Raw genomic sequence first — 23,676 nt, forward strand, 5'->3', positions numbered from 1 at the left:
TACAGTCACATTATGAGAGAGGGACGGTAGTGATCCGAACATCAAGGCAGTTACGTCTCGGGCATTCTCGCCATCTGATAGCTCCAGATGGCGGCTGTCAGACTAACTCACTGATTTAAATGAATAGATATTGAGCTATGGTTGCTAGGGGATAGGGGGAATTTATTATGTGGGGGTAAAAAAAAAAAAAAAGATTGAACACCATCAAATCTAGATCAGGTTAGCGTTTATTTACCTCAAATGATAGAATGTATGTGGTTGACTTAACATGTCATTATGATGTATAAAATGTGTACATAGGGAGTAACGGTACATTTATTCATCCAGAAATGACAGGATTTGATACATGCAGTTATTTGCAGAATATATATTTCACGCTATGGTGAGAGCCTAATGTCAGTGGGTGACAGTATAATCGTTCTGATCCACACTCAGAGTTGTCAAAAGCTGTTTAACCAGCCACCATTAGACATCAGAAGAATAAGAAGAATAAGACAGAATAAAACAAGATTATAAAAAGACCTTTTTCCTCTGCATTTTCGCCGCAACCAAGGCTTGACTTTACACGGCCCTGGTTTGTTCACACTGAACCAAGCAGCGCCGGCTTAAAGCTATTACAAGCTGCTGGAGACAGTAGCTACAATAACAGACAGTAGTAATTACAATAACAGTGGAAGGCGACAAAGACATGGTGAGTTAAATTTTTTTGCGACCAGGTACGGACGTTGTTTTTTGGGCAGAAATGTGACAAAGAGTTGGTAGGACAGACAGGATGACTTGAGTGATGCATTGCTTTTTCTCCTCATATAAGTTGCTGAAGACATGAGCAGTTGCTGTGCCACTGTTGTTTGGTCCTATGTTCAGGATCTGTCTACTTATCAGACTGTGAACACCATCAGACCGACACACCCCTGAGCCATGCCTACGGCTTTTCCATTCACACAGATGCCGTGACTCCTCTGCTGCTGCTCTGATACTACATCCGTCTAATAATTTTTCCTTGCTGTTCTTTTAAAGCTGCCTCCACATATGAAAAGAAAGAGGGCCAAAGACATTATCCAGACAATTCGGATTTTGTATCAACCCTGCATTGAACACACTACACGCTGTAACAACTGTATATGGTGGAAGTAGGTTGACACTTGGTGGAACAAACTATAATGTATATTTTTGTCCAGTGATAATAAATGACAAGAGACCTGACCTTAACCATGCAGTTCTATATGCTTTTCCAGTCTGCTGACCTCAAAAACGACACTTTTCACATTCACACATGCACATTCATTCCCTGATGGCAGAGGCTGCCATGCGAGGTGCCAACCTGCTCAGCAGCAGCAATTCGAGGGGACTCAAACCAGTGACCTTCGGATTTCTGGACTCTCACTTCTGAGTCACAGCCGCACCGTGACCTGAGTACCGAGGTATGCACCAAATCGTGACCTCTGTGGTCCATTACACCGGTCCCCACGCACAAGCAGCATACAACCAGCCGTCAGTTTAAGCTACAAAAACACAGACATTTGCTTACTAGGAAAAAGAAGTGCTTTATTCTCGTCATGTCCAGGGATGAATCTGATGTCAGCATTAAAATGATTTTGGGAAAGTCGTAGTAGTTTAATCTTCAGCAGAATCCTCAGACTGACAACAGAATCAAACTGCGGAGGGTTTGGCTCAGCTTCATCAGACCTCCCGCTGTGTGTCAGTCTGTGGCAGGAGGTTGTTGTCTCACTAATCAGCTTATCACCTGAAAGAGTATAGGGTTGTGATTTGTTGCAGGGTTATGGGAGGAGACAGAAAGATTGGTAGATTATGTAACAGCTCTGTCTGCCGGTAACAGATTTAATACATTTATCAATATTTTACGTCCGTGACATAGCAAAGGTACTTTTACGTTTTATTGCAAAATGAGATACCAACAATTGGTCTTAAAAAGTGATTGATATGAGTCTGACACTGTCTATACATATTAAAATATCATTTGTATATAGCGTAATTAAATTGTGTGAATTAACAATCACTGTTTTTTGCAATAAATCCGAAGTCATGTCTGAGAAAACTGCAGTATTGTACAGTAAACCCACAAGTTGCAATGAAAGGCATTTATCAGCTAGATTATACGGGGCAAAGCCACTTCAGAGTGAGTTTGGCTGCTCAGAGAGGTTATTTAATCACAGTTTGAATAGAAGCAGATATTGCCTGGTTGACACACAGCCCAGAGTCCATTATCAGCCTAATGAAGCCACAGCGGAGTGAAAAGACAGGGTTCGTGATTGATGACGCCGCGAGCGAACCGCCAGAATATGAACATGCTATTAGTTATTCATGATTTACCGCTCGATCTTCGAGTCATTTTGAATCCTCTGTCATCTTTTTTTTTTCCTCTCTCGCTCTCCTTTTTTCTTTTCTGACATGTGGTTGTATGTGAACTGTGCTTATTACACACCGAGGGCCCAACTCTATATTCTGCTGACAAAGACAGAGAGAGGCAGGGATTAGGAAAGGACGTGAATGGAAATGATAACGCACCAGCTGAATTTATACATTAAAAACCCTGACTTGCATGTGCTGTTCCGGGGGGCAGGGAGGGTGGTTGTACAGCAATGAGAGAGGAAAAAATGGCTTCGGGAGTAAGTCAAAGAAGAGCAAATGAGAGGAAGTTAAAGGGGGAGGAGGTGGGAGGAACTGAAATAGAAAAATATGACAGGATATCAAATGGACGATATATATATGAAATTAACCCTTAATTAAATATATCTCGCTTTAATGTGAAATACATTAATTTCTGACAACAGTGAATGGATGTGCCACACAGCCTGCTTCACTTGCGCTCCTATACTCTGCAGGCTTTTATTTGCCTCAATTAGGTAAAATGACTGCTCTGAATAACTCATAACAAACACTACATATCATCGCTGTGGATGCCAGGAGTCACTCAAAAGTCACACAGCAGAGATGCAAAGCCAGGCAGACGTTTTGAGGTTAACATCAGTTTACAACTTTACATCTGAGGTATCATAGCTCATGTAGCTGCTGCGCAGAAAAAAAAGCCTTTTATTTCCTCTGCATTATTCATCTGCTGCTATGTAGCCGACACTTTGAAAACTCTCTCCAACCTAATGGGAATACTCGTACAGTATGTACATTCACTGTCTTTCAGAGAGACACGAGGGGTTGAGAGATTTAAAAAGCTCTTCTTTTTTTTTTTTTACGTGAGAACTTGCGCGCAGGAACACATAAAATTTAAAGGACGTTTCTTGAGTTGAGGGAAGTGTGTTTGTGCACCAGCATGCTAAAGGATTTCTGAATTCTCAGGGGAAAATCCAACCCTTTTACAGTGGCTCACACCCACACTGGATCTGCTCTTTCAGGGTCACCCATGGGGGAGTACTGATCTCCACACAGCAGCATTCGATGACGTTTGCATCTGTCGGAGCTGCAATGATTATTCCACTAGTCGTTAAATAGAATTAATAAAATAATCACCACATCTGATAATCAATTCATCAATAAAGTAATCATTATTATTATATCATTTACAAATGTGGCAAAAATGCTTTTTTTGGCCTTTCAAATACTGAGATTTCATCTTTGAGTGCTGGCAAAACAAAATATCTAAATATGTCAGCGTTGAGAAACTAGGGTATTGTCACTATTTTCTTATGTTTTATAGACCAAATGATGAACTGATTAATTTAAATTATAATAGATTAAAAGGTAGGAAGGGCATTTTTTTGGAGAAGACAGTTGATTGTTGAATCTCATCCCCAGGCTTTCAAATACTAACACTTTACTGATAGAACTTTAAGGTGAATACCGACAATTTTTAATGACCTGGGAATGAGAATAAATAATCAACTATCATTCTGCAGAATCGACTGCCTTACCCTTGATAATGAAAATAATAGTGAGTTGTAGCCCTAATCTGTCTGTCTGTGCACCGTTTTAGGTGTTTCAGCATTTTCCAGTGAATACAGTCTCTCCATCCTGTGGCATGCTCCAACAGCTTATGCTATTTTTGGCTTTTGTGCTATTCTGAGTGACATCTCCCTACAAGATAATGGTGCTTTATAATTGCGCGCGGTGTGTGACGATGGGTTGGGTCGGCGTGCTGTTCATCACCATGGTAATTAATTACGTCAATGGAAATTAGTACAGATGTGTGGAAAAAGAAAGATAACATGATGATGATTATGTGCTACTGTGCTAACACACACACACACACAAATGGTATACATAGGTGTCTGAAAAATGAGCGAATGGACAAAAGATAAGAGGGCATGCATCACATTAATAGTCCAGCAGCGGTATGCACAGTTAATTACGGAAGATGTGTGTGTGTGTGTGAGTTTGTGTGTGTGTGTGTGCCAATTAGGCTATATTGGGAGAAACTCGAGCTCAAGTAGAGGAAGACTGGTTCATCCATGACAACACTGTACCTATAAGTCTGGTTAAATCATTATGTTCAATATCACATCTGACAGGTCATACATTTTCAAGCAGTTTGCACAAATATGAACTGGAAAATCCAAACATCTATGTATGTCTGAATTTAGGCATTGATTTGGTCATTTGTTGGTTTACTCATTATATCCTTTGTGCCCTCCAGTTGCCCTCTCGGTGACTGTCCCTCAATGTGAGCATTAAGCAACTAGCTCAGTACGACCGCCCACAAATGGCTTTCCTGCCAAGATTGTAGAGATTTACAGACTCCACTGGACTTATGGGAGCTGGTCAAAACAAAACAACCCTGACAGCCGCTAACGGTCTCGAGTGGTTTGTGCATGTGAATGTGATGTGTGTGTGTGTCTTTACCACATCTCTGCAGAAACAGAGGGAAGAGGTGGGGGCAGAGAGAAAGAACGAGAGAGACTACCAGTGGCTAATGGCTTTCCCATAGGGCCATCACACACTCCATCTCACAGTAAAACGTGGGGGGCCACAGGGGAGCAGCTATGAGAAAACCTCAGACGTCATCTGCTAACAAGACTGTGAAAGCCGCTCTGCCTTTTTCCCGCTTAAGAGAAATAAAATAGTAATAGTCATAAGCACCTGACAAGAGCGACTTAAATTATCCATGCATAATATTGGACATCTGCTCAGTGTGTTTGACTGCTGCCAGAAAGTTTCTGCCATGTACCCACTGACACTCACGCAAGACAGTTGGGGGAATAATGGATTTATGTCAGTGATGGACCAGGGCTGAAAACCTAAAATCAACTCAGGATGGGACACCTGCATAAAATCTTGTCATGAGCACTTCCTAACACCAAAAGTAGTGTAGTAAGCTCTGCTAACAAACACACTTGATCTTCTAAATATCTGGGGACTGGGTAAGATTGCACTTGTAATCTTGAACCTCAGCAACTTGCAAGAATACAAATGTTTTTGTTACTAAAAAAGCATGTTTTTCTCTCGAGGATGGGAAAACCGTTAAGCTATTTTGTAAAAAAAACAAAAAACAACGGTGATGTTTTCAAATGACATGTTTTGTAAGCATATGCAGTTTACCATCAAATAAAACATAAAACAATGCAGCCAATCCTCACAATTGAAGGGATGGAACTAGGTTAAAGACACAGAAGTAAAAATGATCTTGTGTGTTTTTTGTGTGTTATGTTTATTCTATATATGTTTTTATAAGACACTTTGCTTAAGAAGAATTTCCTCTTCTTGGACGATAGCAGAGTACTTTACTAATCATTCCAGCTGTACTGGCACCTCCTGAAAGGCTTTTTGTCCAGGAAAAAAACACAAGAACCTACCAGCTCTAGGCGTGTTCTTGTTTACTGCATCCTGACCTCACTGTGGAGGGAAGAAAAAGAAAGAAAATGTTTTTTCACTGTGATAACAAAGTCCTTATTGGCGAGCTTTTGAGGAACTAGAATGCTGCTTTTGAGGCTTTTGGGTGTGGATGTCACTTTCATCCTCCCTTAAACCCTTTAAATAAAGTATTTAACCCTCTCAGTGCTTAATGGACGGGCCCAGGGACCTGCATAGTGCATATAGAGATTTTTCTTGTTCACTTAGGAAAAGACAGAAAAGCCATATTTGTGTAATGCCACTATTCTTGGCTTTCCAGCAATACTCTTGTAAGCTACAACATTAAAGCCGTTTGCGTAACATTTGAGAGATTATACTTTGATGTTATGGCACAGAATAGCCATCTGTGTGTTTGTAGACTGAGCTCCGTTGACCTCAAACTTGAAGCTACTGATCGGTTCACTTTTCAAAAATCCATTAAGGCACAATCAAAAATTCATGAGTATAAACAAACATAGGGGGTATGAATGCAGTGCTTCAAACCACATGTAGACAATAAAAACAATCCCATCAAAAATACAGTTAGGTATAGGAAATAAATCAGTTTAGATGGATGAATATTCTTAGGGGTGGATATAAAAAAAAGTAACTTTGATCTCATCATGATGAAGATCGATTCGTTTTCCAGGTGTTTCCGACCAGAGCTGTGTTTGGAATATTTAATTTGTAAAGCTCAAACAGATCAGAATCAATGATCATCAATCTCAATGTATGTAGGAGTCAGGACACACATGAACACCCGCAAACACACACACACACAGAGGGTTTTCTGCAGGCACTTGCACTATCGGGACAACCCAACACTGCACATCTGTCCATTCTGTTGAAGCATTGAAATTCAGGTCCAGTAAACAATCCATCTATTCCACCACCCGTTCCCCGATCGATTCATTCATTCCCTCTGCCAGTCACTCTTTACTTCATTGGCCCCTCTGTTCATTCAACCAACCCTTCGAGTAATTTGATCTGCACGGGCTCTACATAGACCACACACTTCTTTGCCGCCTTTTCCTTCATCCATCTTTCCATTATTTTGTCAGTCTCTCCAACTAATACCAAGAGGCTATTGCAAACAGCTTTCCTGACTTCGTATTCACTTTGTAGATACCCACAGTTCAATCAAATAAAATGTATGCATGTTTTACGTACGTTGGCTCCACTGTTGCGTGGCTCTGCAAGCACACAGGAGAAGTGCAAGCTGCGATCTCATTTGCTAATTGTTCAGACCAGCAGGTGTGAGCCGTCTGTCACGTCAAACTCGCTGCGAGAGTGTGCAGGGGCCTGGGGAGGTCTATACATGTGTTTGCACATGTGCGTGCGTGTGCAGTAGTGATTGGCATGGTGTTGGTGTGCCTTCGGTGACACATCTGTCAGACGAGTAGTGCCTCAAGCTGTCTTCTCTCCCCTGTGGTATTAAAGTGAAAAAGAACGCTTGGGGGAAAATCGAATAAACCAGCAATATTGGTCTGGAGAGTTGATACGATACACACAAACAGCCGACTGAGGCTATAGGCTGCCACCTTGAGGGGATTGATTCAGTTAGTGCATGTTGTTCTTTTGCACCAATGAAAAGCTGAAATCATTAGTTTGAGGTGAATGAGATCACTAGTGATATAACTGTACAGACAGCATTCTTCACCTTTACCTCCCTGTGGAAAAGGTAAATTGAATAAAGCGTGTTGACAGTAAATTAATAGTATGTTAATCAGGAGCCTTATGAAGTCACTAACGCCCCCTTTATGACCATAAGCAAATCATTAAGAGGTAGTGAGCAGGATAGTGGTACCAAGTACCAAGGGCCTCAATAAGGAGGACCCCAAAAAGCCTGGAAGTAGCCTCAAACTCTGAAGTTTGTTCTGATCCGCGATTTTGAGAGTATTACTGAATACATTTGACAGACTCAGTTGTGTATCAGGGTTTAACGTACACATATGTTTTCGTACTGAACCATCACGCTATGGATGTCACAGTTGGGTTGAGATTTGGGTGAGGAGAGTAAAACTGTGGACAGCAGGGAGAACCTTTGGCCAGTTTGTTATTCTGCATGCTTTTACTTCTTGCATGTCCTACTGTTCTGAACATGTATTTTGAACATCAGGTTCCTCTCTGCAGGATCAGCAGTATCTGTTCCCCAAGAAAGCTGTGACCTCCTGCAGCGGTGGAGCCAGAGTCCTCATCAGTTCCGGGACAGTTGTTAAGAACTCAAGAGCTCCCTGAACAGATAGACAACACACGTTTGATTTGACATGGTGTGACATCTTAAAATGTTGATGAAACAGCTGGAGAGGGTGGAGGACAATGGTGGTTGTTATTTCACTCACAGGTTTGTGTGAGTCAGAGAGTAGTGTGTGTGTGTGTGTGTGTGTGTGTAGCTGCTGTACCTCGCCAGCTCAGCCTCAAGAATCTCCACATGTCCCTCTGCCAGCTGACATCTCTGATGAACCCCAGAAGTGTGAGCAGGCTCTGGAGTTCATACAGCAGATCTGGGGCAGATTAGGTAACCTTACATGCAAACACAACAAGTCACATCACACATCATCATCATAATCTTTGACGGCATTTCAGAAACTGAGTCAAATGTAAAAAAGATACATTTTTTTCAAATTTCTTAAATTAGGTCATTCTGGAAACTGACCTTTTTCAATTTCATTTCTTGAAAATTATTTAGCAGCTTGTTTGTTGTTTGTGTCTCTGTGGGAAAGTATGCATAAATTGGCTCACCCAAGCAAGCAGACCTGTTAAGGGTTAGGGTAAGGGTGAGGCTGCCTGCGGTCCTGTTGGTTGATGGCCTGTGCCGTATAACTGAGGTGGATGCCATGGTTTTTGGTTCTAGAGAGAGAGAGAGAGAGAGAGAGAGAGACATACACAGAGTTAACAGACACAGCCAGGCTATGGAAGCAAAGTCACATTGGGATTCAACTTCCAGTCAGCGGGTCCCCACAACGTGAATTATCATTACCTGCTCAAAGGTTAAGGTTAGGGTTGGGGTTAGTCAGGTAGAGATTATGGTTAAGGTCATGGTAAGTGTCCAGGGAATGTATATCAGTCAGTGCAATGTCAAGTGGTGGAAATACTGGTTGTGTGTATGTCATCATGACAAGTAATAATGGCAAAAAAATGACAATAAGTTTTAGTTTTTACCGTTACGTTTTTTTTTTGTTTGTAAGTTTGCACCAGGTTTGCTTTGGTATTGTACTGCCTCTAGGAAAAAGCCATACGCTCATACTCTTAAGTCAAAGCAAGTGGTCTGCATGTTGTTTTCCACTCATTACACACACTTAAGTCTAACACTGACAAAAGTATTTGCCTTCTCCTGCTTTTTCTGCTTTTATATGTCACAAAACTAACGGCCAGTGAACAAACAACCTCAGCTGTAACACAGTCAGTCAGTACTGGGATAGTTTAGCTCTAAGCAGGTGGTGACAAACTGCTCAGGACTACAAATGGATATATGCGACTGGCTGCTGATAGACAGATAGACAAGTTTCGGTGCCTCTTGAAAATAACTGTTTTCCATGTTGATTAAAATACTTTTATCATCTCCAGGTCATTACTTTTTTCTTCATACTTCTTTAAGTCACTGTAAAAGTAGTAAAGACCTTGCATAAACACAACTGTCACAATGAATGAATGAATATCTTTTCAGTAAGTTGTCAATTTTTTGTAGCTTGCACTTTAATATTTTTGCACGAATATGAAGCATTGATGGTGTTACTTCAATACCTCCCCAGTGTGGCCCACACTTGTGTCCTGAAAGGTGTCCAACATCAAATAATGGAAATGACCAATGTACCATATTACCTTGTAGAGATAAAAAGGCACAATTGCATATTCATCTGCTATTTCAGTACCACGGACAGTGCCATGGATTTATCAATACACAGCACAGATAGGTGACTGATATTTCACAGCCATGGTTGGGGCCAACTGAACAGCCCATCTGCCAATCTCCCAGAGAGATGGCAGGTTCAAAAGAGGGATGCATTCTGGTCATTGTGTGAACACAGCGGATGGCGGATGAAGGGGGGATACCTTATGCCCCCCCTCAAACCCCAAGTACGAGACTGAACTAACCTGAATTTCTTGTTAATTGTAGCTGATTCATCCTGATGTCTGGAACTGTGGTTGAAGTGGGCAGAGCGGATGTGACCACTAAAGGTATAAAAGGCTTAAGCTGTCGAAAAAAGACAACAGGTGATTAAAGATGAATAATAGTTACAAGTGCATTAAGAAGAGAATTGAGGAAGACAGCTGGAGATAGGAAGAGAATATCTAGGTTTTACATAATTTGCCTGTATTATCTGAGCATCTTTTCTGGTGAGGTTATAGATTAGGGGGTGTCAAAACTTTTCATGCCAGGAAGAAAGAATAATAGTCCTTAAGACTATCTTCATAAGTGAGTGTTAAGTGCTTTGTACCGTAAACTTGAATTCACAAGAGTCTTTTATCACTATTTAATGTCACTCAGCAGTAAATATCAGTCCTGATGGGAGCAGCGATTGTGGCCTTGGACTGAATATTTGCTGTCAGGTGTAATTCTTGTCATGGAGGTTTAAAGTACATGTCTGAGGTGAAGGTCACCACTGACCTCAGGCTGCTCTTGTTTAGCGTACCAAGATTACATTTTTGCTCATATGTGGCTCCACATAAACTGGGCAACCTTTTGGCATGGAGCCATATCTTTTGAAATTTGAACTTTTCAAAATAACTTCATTTCAATATGCTCCAGTTTCATCAGATACTCCTCCCACATCAACAGAGAAAGGGTTTCAGAAGAGGTTCATGTCCCTCTTGATGGCAGTAAAACTTCAGAAGTGCTGTTGACAGTCAGTGATGTCAGCCTGGCAGTAGCCAGTCAAGCCTGCACATGACATGACTCCACCAGCCCCAGTGCTTACTTTGGAGTCAGCAAGCTTAACAAAAAATGTTTGAAGCATTTTTGAATGGTAACTGGACTGTACTTACAAAGTTCTACTTTAGTCTTAGCAACCACTCAACGCGCTTTACAACACAAGTTAGCAATCAACCACTGACATACTGGTGACAGAGGCTACCATGCGAGGTGCCACCTGTTCACCAGGAGCGATAACCATTCATGCATGCGTACACCGATGGAAGAGCCACCGGGAGAAATTTGGGGTTCACTGTCATGCCAGAAGATACTTCCACTTGTAGACTGCAGGGGCCTGGAATCGAACCACCAGCCTTCCGATTGAAGGGCAACTGTTGTTGTGAAAATGAATTACTTTTAACAATAAATACTTTGATATTACTCAAATACGAGTTATGTTGAATCAGAAAAATAGTTTTAAAGTTACCTTTCTCGTTATGCACTGTTCATGTCCACATACATTTTTTTTAATCATGTGGCAAACAATGAGACAAAGAGCAATGCGTCAGCATGGCCGCCATATTGGGCTACGTGTATGTACGTATTAAGTCAAGCCAAATGAACAATACTAATTTAGTTCTTAGCTCACAAACACACACACACACACACACACACACACACACACAGCTGAGAAGGATGTAGCTTAACCAAGTACCTGGGCTTGAAGAAGGCCCTCAAAAAGTCAGCACATGGCTTAAAACTATGTAGTTTGTTAAATCTGCGACGTTTCCTTATAAGTCTATTTGCCTCTCATGTCATCATAGACTGCACTGCTTGGTTCGTACCTCAGGTCGGCTGAAGTTCACCTGCTCGGCATCAGAGACGTGCATGGAGCGACACTCTGCGGCTCACACCATGAACAACAACACTTGTCCAAATGCGGAGGTGCAATGTTTGTCCCTAACGAGTTTCCGTTGAACGGTGTTATCATGTCTGCCCCCTTCATGGTAAGTTACCCTTCAAGTTTTCACTAATTTAACTTACATGACACATTTAAACATTGTTTTTACTGGCTCCTTTTACGTGACAGCTCGTCGCCTTTTATAGGGCCGCGGTTACAGTCAGGTGATACGCTGAAGCGTAAGCTATTATTAGTATCCTTGCTGGGAGATTGGTATAGACATATGCTGAGTCTAACGTTAGCACTTGTTAGCTAACATGTAGTATTTTATCGCTATAGTTTCGTTCTAGTATAGCGAGATTTGCAGTTTTCATTTTGGTTTTAAATGGCATATATTAGTTACTTATAAATACGGTTTAACTCTTTCAGGATTTCTTACAACGGCATAACGTTAGAGATTGAAACAAAGGGTTCACCCTGCTGGAAACACCAGCACTGGTCACTGGCTAGACCAGCATCATATTGTGTTTTGGTGATGGTCTATGCTGTTTTTTTCCAGCATGGCAAACAATAACAGTTCAACAAAAGCGCTGTTGGCATCAGGTGTGTGTGTGTGTGTGTGTGTGTGTGTGTGTGTGTGTGTGTGTGTGTGTGTTTTGTTTTTCATATTCTCTGCTGAGAATTTATCTGACAAGAACATGAAGACAGCAAGTTGGTCAGTGTGTCCTGTCCATGTCTTTACTGTCTGCCTTTACAGTCTCTACACAGATGTTTCCAGCGGTCGGCTCACTTCATCGTCGCCAGGCGAGCTTTGAGCTCCAGCTCTGTGTCTCCTCCTCCTCTGCACAGGAGGATTCTCCTCTTCCTCACCCAGCGTTTCTATGACGTAGAGATGCTCTTCAGCTGGAGTTCTCAGCTGAGGAGAAAGAGGATTCAGAAGAAGAACGCGTAAGAAAACTTTTGGCTGTCTCTCTGCTGTTGTCTGCTGCAGGCTTGCTTCCAGCTGAGATGGGTGAATGAAATGCAAAGCAGCAGGTCCGAGTCAGGTCTAAAACTATTGTCAACTACCTGATTAATGTACACCATTCTCTGCATCGTAGCAGCAATACAATCAGTGCACTTGAACAAAAAGGTCCCCACAATTACCACTGAGCACACCACAAAAATGCTTCTTTTTGGTTTCATATTAAGAGCTGGATGTGACTGTTATAATATCAATTTCTGAAATAGATTAGCATTGGTAATGGTCATAAACAGTTAAGTGGGCTCTGACCTAACGGCTGTGACAAGGTTTTATAAATCAGTTTCATGTGCAGTTTGTTATTTTGAACTGTTGTGAATATTTGTCCATCTTCTTTTCCCTACTGTCTTTCACAGTTACTATGGCTACAGTCAGAGGCATTACGGGCAAAATATAGCAGCAGCGTATTACATCTTGAGTTTGAAGGGAGGATGTAGGTAAGAACCTTGTTTCCTTGCTTCTGAAATGTTATCTGTCATATGGACACATGATGATCCAAATGAATACACAGTGTATTTAATACAACTCTTGAAAGTGTCATGATGAGACACAGACTAAAATGTAAAATGTATTTGCTTTTAAAGTCACTTTTTTGGTCAAAAACGTGATACATTTTTTTAAAATTCAGTGTTGCTTTTTTGATATATTTGCATATAATCTGTAATAATGCAGCAAAGACGAAATTGAATAGTCATGTCTCAAATGTATCGCTCTGATTCAGTTTCCATGTGATCATCTGTGTTCTGCCCTCAGGTTTGTTGGCCAATCAAAGTGGTTCCGCGCAGACCAGAGGGGCAAGTTTAATTGGGACTTCTTGGATCACAAAGATACACCCCTGGAGGAAATAAGCATGAACCACACACTCATCAACTACGCGGGACTGGAGAACCTGGGTAATGAGCTCCAACTCAGCCTTTTCAAATTGTGTTTTTCATTCCTTTCAAAATAATTTTCTTCTGTAACCTTATGTTCTCTCTGTCAGGCACATGCTTTTTTAATGAATTTCAATGATATTCTGTATGTAAGTTCAGTGTTTCTGATCTGCTTTGTCCTCCCACAGAGGGGCAGCGATCTTTGCGGACACTGTCATTACGAGGATGTCCTGAAGTGGACGACTGGTTCCTCGCCCGGCTTCATATGTTCCAGGACTCCTTGGAGGAACTGGACATCTCTTACTGTCCACGCATCACCACAGGCGGCCTGGCTGCACTCAGGAATCTCAAGTAATTATCCAAACACTCCTAACGTAGCCTACTTATTCAAGCCAAAACACTACTGATGTGTTAAGTTCCTCCATTTCTGTGTGTTGCAGAGGACTGCGGCGGCTGGACGTGTCATCCCTCCCTGGGATATCAAGTCCTGGGTTGGTCATTATACTGCTGGAGGAGATGTTACCACAGTGTCAGATCACTGCTACTGGCTACGACTTCAACCTGAGTCAGGGGGGAGGGGAGGGTAACCAGGAGCAAGTGCAAGGGGAGAGGTAGCACATGGACAAGGAACTGTAATCAGAGAGTAAAGGGACTTCAAGTTCAGAAAGAGAAAGCCTCCTCTGTTAGAGCTCAGCAGTCAGTTCACTGTAGTCTGACACAAAGAACACTGATGGAACATCACGACATGCAGCGAAAACACCTGATCTGACATAAGAGGAGAGGGGCTGATAAATTGGATTTTTACAGCAATACAGTTTTCACAGCTTATTTTCAGTATCGGACCATTTTGGTTATGACAGTCCAACATTGGAAAACATATCAACTGCCATCAAGTCTTGACCCACTCCACCAGGATCAACCAGTAATAGACTTCTATTTGATTGGAGACTGACATCATCCAATTAGATATGAGCATGACAAAGAAGTGAGTGGAAGGTGTGGAAGAAACGTGTGCCCCCTCAAATTTGCTGGACTATTTGGCATTGACATCTAAGGTACAACTGCTGGTGTAATTTTCCTCCTGAATTAACTAGTTATCAAGAGAGTAAAAGAAGAGAGAATTTATGCAAATCTTGTCTGTTTCAAGCTATGTACACTTTGCCATCACATTTGGTAACTATTATCTTTGCTGAAATGTAAATATGATTGTAAATGTACTGAATAAAGATTTTATTGTTCAATATTGTCACATTAAATCCCTCTGCTGGCCAGCACATGCATTTTTGGCTGATGATTAGACTCTTGTCTTCCCATGTGAAAGTGGACTGAGTGATTGAAGATAACCAAAAAAAAGGGGGTAGGGCACTAGGCTCGCTCTCTCTTCCTTCCACCATCTGACCAGAGCAGCAGTCAGTCAGCCTGGAGGCTCTGTAGGGGGTCGTAACAAATAACATTTTTATTACTGTACATGAATATCCTTTGTCTTTGAATCTAAAAGTACTGTGAAACAGACAATGAATCTATGTGGCCACACATACATTTCTAATCTTAATTGTGGAAGCTTATGTGAGCAAACTAAAGCCCATAATCCAGTATGAGCCTTGTGCTGCAGCATTGCAATGAGCAGATGAATACACAAGTAAGACTGGTGGACGAGAGTCAGTGGGAATGAAGACACCACAGCTACTTTTGTATGTAAAGATAGCTACAATAATTTGGTATCCAGTATTGATATGACCAGTGCTTTCTATATGACCTACTTCTGAAGGCATGTCGGGGGGTGCAGTCTGCTTCTAAGTTGCACGCACGTAAAACTTAAATGCTCATTTTAACCATGTTAATTAACAGCGGGCTTGTTGATAGAGTTAATATAGCATGCAGAATATTGTTAATAGAGTTCAATGTGACGTTTAACAGAATAGTACGTTCGATGTGCGGTAGGAACCAGTTATGCTGTTGGAAGTGGGTCACAGCAAACACGGACAGGGTTTCTGACGGACAACAACAAGACCTCCCAGCTGAGCACCAACCGCACTGGACATCTGCTGTTACTTTGTTTGTTGGGTTTTAAATTTATCGTCACTCGGGTCCTTGAGGTGAAAGGGTCTAAGTAAGCGAATAAATGTCTGATGCATCAGGTAAGATGACTGTCTGATGCGAAAACTGCGCTACAACTTCGACAGACGGTTTTACACCGAGCTAGCTGGTCTAGCTAGCTATGCAACTAACATGACAATGTGCGTGAGGAAATGATTATTAAGCCAGACTTTGATGTGTTATTTGATTTCACCTTTGTAGAGCTTCCTAAAAAAGAAGAGGAGGAGGTTACACCTGAACCAGAGGTAAGAAAATCACTTTATCTGCAGCTACGAGGCTAGCTAACGATTGTTAGCACGTACCGTGAGGTGGGGGTCACTGTTTAGCTGGTTGTATGATTTGTACTGTCCGAACAAAGCTGTCATTGTCTGTCACGTCGATAACGTAGATGTCAGAATAAGGAACCAACTATTCACAATGGGTTTTCTACTCAGACGGTCATTGATTTAACGCCAGTACTGTGTCCCTTGTAGGAGCAGTCCGACGACAGCAGTGAAGAGGAAGGTGCAGGAGCCACAGAGAGTATGTGAAAGTAATAATATCCGAGAGTGGGGCACAACAAATAAATACAAAGTAATAATCTCTGACCGCTGTTTTTTAGTCAGTACTACATCTGGTACATTATTATTATGTGTTACACACAGGTCATCATACTGTAGATGCACTGCTGACGTTAAATTATCATTAGATTATTTCTTAAAGTAGATTCTTCTGTTACTGCTTTTATCCGTATGTCAAGCATAGAGGAATTATTCAGACCTTTACTTAAATAAAATAAATACCACAATGCGGAAATTCTTATTATTAGTAGCTACCTAGTAAAAGTTATACTTAAAAAAAAAAAGTATTTGCATAAAAGTAAATGTTAAGTACATAAAGTACTCATTATTCACAGTGCTCTATTTCAGAATCATATATATAAAATTTTTATACGATCATTTTTGATGCATTTCTGTTTCTGTTGAAGCTGGTAAATGTGAGACAAATTTGAATTATTATTTAATCTATGACCATACATAGTAATCTAATATTTGAGTTATACTTGGTACTAAAGCTGCTGCTAACATAGTCATGGTTTCTGCTAACATCCCATCAGTTTTATGGTTAGTATTGCCTCCCCTCCTCTCTATGTCACCACATAAATGTGAAGTAGTAATCACCAGACATATCAGGACACAGTTGGATCTGCTCTCTACGTGTTCACGAGTAGGCAGGACCGCCTCTTTGTGGAGCTCTCTGTCCTAATTGAATAAAGTGGGCAGGGACCCCAGGAAATTTCTTTTCTCTTTTACTCCATTAGCGGACGGAGGAGAGACATGAGCCCTAATCACGCCTCCTTTTCAAGGCGGGAATCTTGCAGTGATATCCCATCTCGCCATCTGTGTTAAAATTACAGAGGGGTCTCAACGTGATGTGTACTGTCATGCCTCTTTTGGTCCTGCAATGCCTGCATGCTGTATGAAATGACACACTGGAGCAGCTTCATGCCAGTTCCACTTAGTTCAATGCCAACAAAATGGCAGTGTGGAATTTAGAACTCTTTGAAATGTATTATTGATATAAATGTATCACTCAATGCAGCTTTGATGTCTGTTATCATATAAATGTAGTGGAAGTTCAACATTTGCCTCAATGTGGTGTGGTAGGAGTTAAACTAGCATAAGATGGAAGTGCAAGCACCTGGAAGTTGTCCTTCAGTACACCAGTTGGGTAAATGAACTAAGTTATATTCTGCTTATTCTTAAATGTGTTGTCTTCTCGACCCTCTCTGTGCTCCTGCCAGTGGACTTCCTGCGTAACCTCTTCTCCAGCACCCTGGGCCTCGGTTCACCGGAAAAAGTGCTGGATGAGCTGACTCTGGAAGGAGTGGCGCAATACATAAAGAGTGGAAAATGTGAGTCTTCTCCTGATTCCATTCTGCTCATCCATTATTTCTGACTACAGTAAATTTGATTTTCTTCCATCTAAGGGGCTGTTATAATAATCCATTTGTTATTGATCTGAAGTTTCTCTGCATCCACACAGGTAAAAATATCCTTTGCATGGTCGGAGCAGGAATATCCACATGTGAGTATCTCAGTTTGAGTGTCACAGATCATTAAAATGTATTGATCTACTTTAAATGTATATATTTTAAAAATTGTTTTTCATCTGTAACCCTCGACACCGTGTCCTTCCACAGCGGCTGGGATCCCTGATTTCCGTTCACCTGGAACTGGCCTGTATGCAAACCTGCAGAAATATAACCTGCCTTACCCGGAGGCCATCTTCCAGATAGATTACTTCAAGGTGTTTAAAAGACTGCTTTCTTGGAAGTTTAAAGAATGACACACTGCAGTAAATAACAGCTTTCTCAGGCACTAAAATCCTTGAACGGTTTGAGGTATTAGGATTTAAATTAGATTATTGATGTTTGAACTGTAATTATAACCGGTTTAATCAACTGTATAACTAAAAAGATAACTCTCTTGGATTTCTTTTTTCATGTGGTGTAATGCCAAGTCTGTTCCAATTTTAGGTTGAGAGGCTCAGTTTGGGACTAAGCTCAGAAACAAAAACAGTACACACTAATCCTCAGACCATTTTTCATTCCGATAGGCCAACTTTTTTTGCCCACTGTGGCCAATTGCTGAGAATGTACATGTCATCTAACAATTGTCCTGTCTTCAGTTTTTGAGGCAGTTTTTCCTCCATTAATCACAGTTCAACATTTTTCTTTGTCTTCAATCTCAGAAACATCCAGAGCCTTTCTTTGCCTTGGCCAAGGAGCTTTACCCGGGACAGTTTAAGGTATAAAACACCTCTTGCTCCCACAAACTCATGTTGAAAATGAAATCCCTGTGTTCAATACCACATTGAACATTTAAGCTCAAAATCTAACTTCAGAAAACAATGAAAGGACAGGCCAGCTGTTTGTTCTCTTGTGGTTGACTGTCATTGGTTTTTAGCCGACAGTCTGTCACTACTTCATGAAGCTGCTGAAGGACAAGGGGCTCCTGAGACGTTGCTACTCACAGGTAGGAAAACAAACAGTCTCCACTTCACATCCTGAACATCATCTCGTTCTAATGTTTTACTGACATTAAGATGTGTGTGTGTGTGTGTGTGTTCATTCAGAATATTGACACTCTTGAGCGGGTGGCCGGCCTCGAGGGAGACGATCTAATTGAAGCTCACGGAACGTTTTACACCTCTCACTGTGTCAGCTTCTGCTGCCGCGCGGAGTACAACCTGGACTGGATGAAAGGTCTATTTCGTTTGCCTTCTAAATGTTGGAGCTTGAGCTTTGATTACAGCCATTCAGGATATTAACCACCTCCCTCTACCTTGCAGAAAAAATCTTTTCTGATGACATTCCCAAATGTGACAAGTGCCAGAGTTTGGTCAAGCCAGGTCAGTGGATCTTTGTCTCTGTTGGGTTTTAAATTATTCTCTGCTGATAAGTTTTGTCAAAGTGAACCATTAGCGCTCCCCACAGAAGTTGGGTGAGAAGCATTACATTACATTACATTAGCTTGTTCCTCACCTGGACAGTAAAAGGAGATTTCACATGTAAATGTATGTCTGTGAGCTGTGAGTGCATACACACACAGCTGTTGTGCAGGCCATCTTACAGGAGTGTAGGTACATCTTTCAAACTTAATTCTCTTTAAAGAAAGCAGGTGAATCTGTAATAAAACAAAGGACATACAGTGAGAAAAGAGCACATTTATCAGAGAAGTTTCATCAGATTATCAGCGATGGTCTAACATACAGTTGCATGTGGGTTAGTTGATATTGATAAAAATGTTTCATTTAGCTGCTGTCTAGTTTGCTTCTGTCTAATTCTACTGGACTGTTGAATTACCTAATATTTCTACATGGATCCATCATGACAGACAGTTTTCAGCACCAGTCTGCAGGGTTTAGACAAATTATTAGCCATTGAAGGTTGAATAGAATGCTTTACACAGAATGACCGTTAGCTGGTTTACACAAAGCAATAATAAAAAGTGAAAATATGAATTCCCATACAGTATAACTGAACTATAACATTTCAGAAACTAAGTTAATGATGCTCCAGTTGCAACATTATGCCGGAATTGGTCAAATTGATCAATTATTCCACCAAGTCACTTAATAACACCTGTTCTTCACACAGATATTGTCTTCTTTGGGGAAAATCTCCCCGTCCGGTTCTTCACTTCAATGAAGATGGTGAGCAAACGATGATGGTTACAAGCATGCACGTTCAAAGAGAATGCGTTGCAACACCTCTGCAGAACTCTTCTCACCACTTATATGTGCCTGTCAGGACTTCCCGCGCTGTGATCTTCTCATCATCATGGGGACGTCTCTGCAGGTCCAACCTTTTGCGGGTCTAGTTGGAAGGTACCGCAGATCAAGTTTCTTATTCCTGAAAGCTGCTGCTGACCACAGACACTGCTGCAGTAATAATCAGATAGCACACTGCCGTCTACAAGCCAGTGAGACTTCAGTGAGAGTTTTCAGCCGAATCATTGGAACGTTTAAGTAAATGTTTTCTTGACTCTTGCTTTCTTTAAGGGTTTCAAAAAGTTGCCCCAGGCTGCTCATTAACATGGAGAAGGCAGGACAGGTGAGCCTTCACCCCTCCATCAACCATTTTTTTGTCTTTATCTTTGTTGTTTTTCTATCCGTCCAGCATTGTTTGTGTGTTTCTCTGTGCAGGCTGATCCTCTGTTGGGGTTGCTTGGTTTTGGAGGAGGGATGGACTTTGATTCAGACAAGGCGTACAGGTGATACAGAGATGTGGCTACTACTTCTCTCCAGCTGTTTTATTATATTAACTGTATCCTCCCAGTGCAACTTATATGTTATGTAGAAGGAGATGAGATTTGTAAAAAACATATAAACTAGTCAATAATGATTGATTGACTCTTTAAATATGACATTTTAATTTACATTTTTAATATAACATGTCAATCATGCAGTTTCACCACCAGAGGGTCTCAAAGCATTATGTATTTGATAATTTAGTGAGATACTTTGTGCTATAATACGTTTTTGCTATACTGTAACCAATTATTTAAGATGTCGGTGCTCATTTAGGGTACCATTGACAAACTGTCCAGTCATATGTGTCAGCGCAGCAACTAGGGAAGAGAAACCACAATTTTGCAATTCCCCACTTTGATGCTAAAGTGTGTGTGAGTGTGTGTCTGTGTCTGTGTCATGTCATTATTGTAACAGCACAGTAAATGGACTGAAGATGTGGACCACAGAAAGTTGCCCTACAGGCCAACAGTTTTCATGGTTTACACCCACTTAAAAGATGTAAAAGAAGAAAAACTTATGATAACATTTATTTCATATCAGCATTGTAATGTATGTGCACCAGTACTGGATATAAAGAAGTAATATGAAGCCATGTTCTAACCAGTGACCTCCTTCCTTCTCTCCAGAGATGTCGCTCACATCAGTACATGTGATGACGGCTGTTTGGCTCTCGCTGACTTGTTAGGGTGGAAGGTACGTTTCAGTGTCCTCTTTCACAAATCCACTACTCATTTAAGGTCATACTTCTTGGTTTAGCACAGTCCATGTACTACAGTACAATCACACATGATTCTAGGTTAAGTGTAATCACTTCAGTCTGGAGGTAATTAGGACAATGTGCCCACTTCTAATTAACTGAAATGCAATTTACTATTACGGTTTCCTTCTTAGGGGTCACTGAAGTTAAGCACAATCTCACTTTTAATTGTATGCCACTGTAGGTGTTATTCCTCTTATTCCCCCTACCTTTTAATTTATTTTATTCTAAGCTCTCACCATATCCTGCAACACAGACTCAGTGTCCTTACAGATACTCTATCATTATTGCTTAATTTGATATTTTCTGACTGACTCTTAACATATTGTACTCTACCCTTGTATGTTGAATGAATATACATCATTTTGAGGATCATTATCAAGATTGTTATTCTCCTTCCAGGGGCCTCTTAAATTCACTAATTAACACTTATCGCTAGTTTGTTTTATCTGAACAAAAATAGAAATGTGAAAAACACAATATATTGTTTTATTTATGGTTGCGTGCTGGAACTAGTTTTTGGTAACAACAGCTGGGTGCAACTTTTGATTGTTGTTCTCATCGTGAGGTTGCCAGGCAAGCGGCCGGCATGCCGCTCAATGTAACCACAGAATGTTTTCACGCAATTGGTTGTGTACAGATTAAACTAACAAGAAGCAGTGTGTCAAACAATAAGCTTTAGCTTTGTATAGGTGATTTGTTTTAAATCTAGAAATAGAAAGCCTAGCTGTTTCCCCCTGTTTCTAGTCTTCATGCTAAGCTAAGCTAACCACCGCTGGCTGTTGTTTCATAATAAGCGTATAATCATGAAACTGGTGTCTATACTTGCATCTGACACTTAGAAAGACTGCAAATAAACCTACTTTGTTCAACATGAATACAAAAGTATTGATTATATCATTAGAGCTCCTCTATAAATACAAAAGGTACATGTCGCCACGCTGATGCGTCTAATTATAGTGAGCAGTTTAGTACAAAGATGTCCTGTGGTTGTCATGAAGCCTTATCAGTGAAGTACTGCTGCAGAAGCAAAAAGAAAAAGGTGAGATCTTTTAAATGTCGGCCTAACCTATTTATGATTTTCCTGTGTGATGTTGTGGTCTTAAGTCACCACTGCCGAGGGACTTTTTCAGAAACGTAAAGCGTGGTCTGTTGATGTGATTATTTTCTGACAGTCACTGTTCTGCTCACCACTCGTCACCAGGCCTTAGTCATGTTAAATCCCTATTTTTTATTTTTTTTAATTTTTTTTACCTTCGCTTCTGTGCAGGCCGAGCTGGAAGAGTTGGTGAAGCAGGAGCATGCGAGGATTGACAGTGAGAGCAAGAAAGAGAAGAGCAGTGAGAGCAAAGGAGCTGCAGCCAAGGCCAGCTCTGCATCAGTGGCACCAGAGACCAAAAAGGAGGAGTAGCTTATTAAAAAGCTCCCTTTCTTCACAAAAGCTACTAATAGTGGTGTCACAGTTTGGACTTTGCCCTTAAAGGGAGATTATGGTGCAAGGGTTTTTGTTTGGAAATTTGCTAATTTTCCATCTTGGGACATTTAATTCTTCTGAACTATCTCACAGGACATCCCTGTGTTCTATGCTTGTGTCCTGTTTGTAACCGTTATTTGCACTTTACTGATTATTAATCTACTTTATTTTATAATTTAATTTGTATTTTTTTTTTTGCATTAGCTCACATCTGTCTCAGCAGATTTTACAGCAAAACAATCTATATTTTAGAAAAACATGCAGGTCTCACAGATTGTAGAAAGTAGTAAGTATTTCCAAAACTGCAGCAGGATGATCATTTCTCTACTGCAGTGTAGTACAAAGTACAATATTGACTCCAAACCAACTATTGAACACATCTGATGGAGTGATAACTAGGTTCACTTCAGTGAAAGCTTCTTCAAAAGATAATCAGGCTGTTGCTTATTATATCTATCATCTTTTCCCCATAGCCCAGATGTGTTGGCCTGATTGGTCAGTGACTTCCTGAGTGAACTGAGGCAGCTGGTCACGTGGGACAATGTTCAAATTAACACAGTTTTTCATGTAAACCCTCTGCTAATACTTGATTTGGCTTCTGTAATATCCCTTAACACAATGTTCTCAGATGTTCGTACAATAACAAACTGTACGTGATACAAAAAAAATAACAGTAACTTTGCACCCTCTACAGCCATGTCCTTCATTGATTTTGCTTTTTGAATCTTCAGGGATGTTTAAAATGCTGCCGTGACACAAGACGGATAAATGACAAGAGTTGCCAAAACAGCTAAAAATGAATCATAAGAAGGAGTTGTTGTGACTGGCTCAGCTATCCAAAAAAGCATGGAATGTTCTGTAATGGAATGATTACAGGGGAGGGGCTTGATCACATTGCCATCTGTAAAAAATAATAGAAAACAATACATAAATTCTGCAATAAATCTGAACATTTTAAAACCGATAAGGGCCATTTTTGTTGAGATTGTGAAAGGAGTTCAACTTTGCAGCCATTTTTCAGGCTTTGGTGGCTAATCTCAATGTTTGTACGATACAGAAAAGTGAATACTGAAGCCTCACATGTCCCAAGAAGTCCAATGAAATAA

At 40.8% G+C, this 23,676-nt stretch overlaps 2 protein-coding genes and 1 long non-coding RNA gene across 16 annotated transcripts; 2 read left to right on the forward strand and 1 right to left on the reverse strand.

Annotated features, from left to right (window-relative positions):
- Positions 1 to 209: 209 nt before the first annotated feature.
- On the reverse strand, positions 210 to 11,640 carry LOC119031839. 13 transcript variants are annotated; one of them, XR_005078714.1, is made up of 7 exons: positions 11,497 to 11,640; positions 9,895 to 9,994; positions 8,542 to 8,649; positions 8,202 to 8,322; positions 7,748 to 8,033; positions 5,763 to 5,802; positions 210 to 2,463 (listed from the first exon to the last, which is right to left on the reverse strand). It is a non-coding gene; the product is annotated as an uncharacterized LOC119031839 (long non-coding RNA). The 13 variants fall into 13 exon arrangements; XR_005078721.1 differs by having other exon boundaries at positions 7,875 to 8,033; positions 11,497 to 11,639; XR_005078716.1 differs by having other exon boundaries at positions 210 to 1,744; positions 11,497 to 11,639.
- si:ch1073-228b5.2 (uncharacterized protein LOC100331141 homolog) lies at positions 11,529 to 14,688 on the forward strand. Its single transcript, XM_037120574.1, has 6 exons — positions 11,529 to 11,658; positions 12,310 to 12,500; positions 12,930 to 13,010; positions 13,327 to 13,466; positions 13,634 to 13,796; positions 13,886 to 14,688. Exons 1-6 carry the CDS (start codon positions 11,602 to 11,604, stop codon positions 14,058 to 14,060), a joined length of 807 nt encoding a protein of 268 aa, XP_036976469.1. The 5' UTR covers positions 11,529 to 11,601; the 3' UTR covers positions 14,061 to 14,688.
- Positions 14,689 to 15,397: 709 nt separating this feature from the next.
- Positions 15,398 to 23,532, forward strand: sirt2 (sirtuin 2 (silent mating type information regulation 2, homolog) 2 (S. cerevisiae)). 2 transcript variants are annotated; one of them, XM_037120533.1, is made up of 16 exons: positions 15,398 to 15,583; positions 15,744 to 15,787; positions 16,016 to 16,064; positions 17,326 to 17,436; positions 17,568 to 17,609; positions 17,725 to 17,831; positions 18,276 to 18,332; positions 18,491 to 18,559; positions 18,660 to 18,789; positions 18,876 to 18,935; positions 19,684 to 19,739; positions 19,837 to 19,913; positions 20,088 to 20,139; positions 20,232 to 20,299; positions 20,966 to 21,032; positions 22,367 to 23,532. In XM_037120533.1, exons 1-16 carry the CDS (start codon positions 15,568 to 15,570, stop codon positions 22,505 to 22,507), a joined length of 1,146 nt encoding a protein of 381 aa, XP_036976428.1. In that variant the 5' UTR covers positions 15,398 to 15,567; the 3' UTR covers positions 22,508 to 23,532. The 2 variants fall into 2 exon arrangements, with proteins under 2 accessions (XP_036976428.1, XP_036976438.1); XM_037120543.1 differs by lacking the exons at positions 15,398 to 15,583; positions 15,744 to 15,787 and having other exon boundaries at positions 16,016 to 16,115.
- The last annotated feature ends 144 nt before the right edge of the window (positions 23,533 to 23,676 follow it).

Source organism: Acanthopagrus latus, chromosome 2 (assembly GCF_904848185.1).
Source record: "Acanthopagrus latus isolate v.2019 chromosome 2, fAcaLat1.1, whole genome shotgun sequence".
NCBI lineage: Eukaryota > Metazoa > Chordata > Actinopteri > Spariformes > Sparidae > Acanthopagrus > Acanthopagrus latus.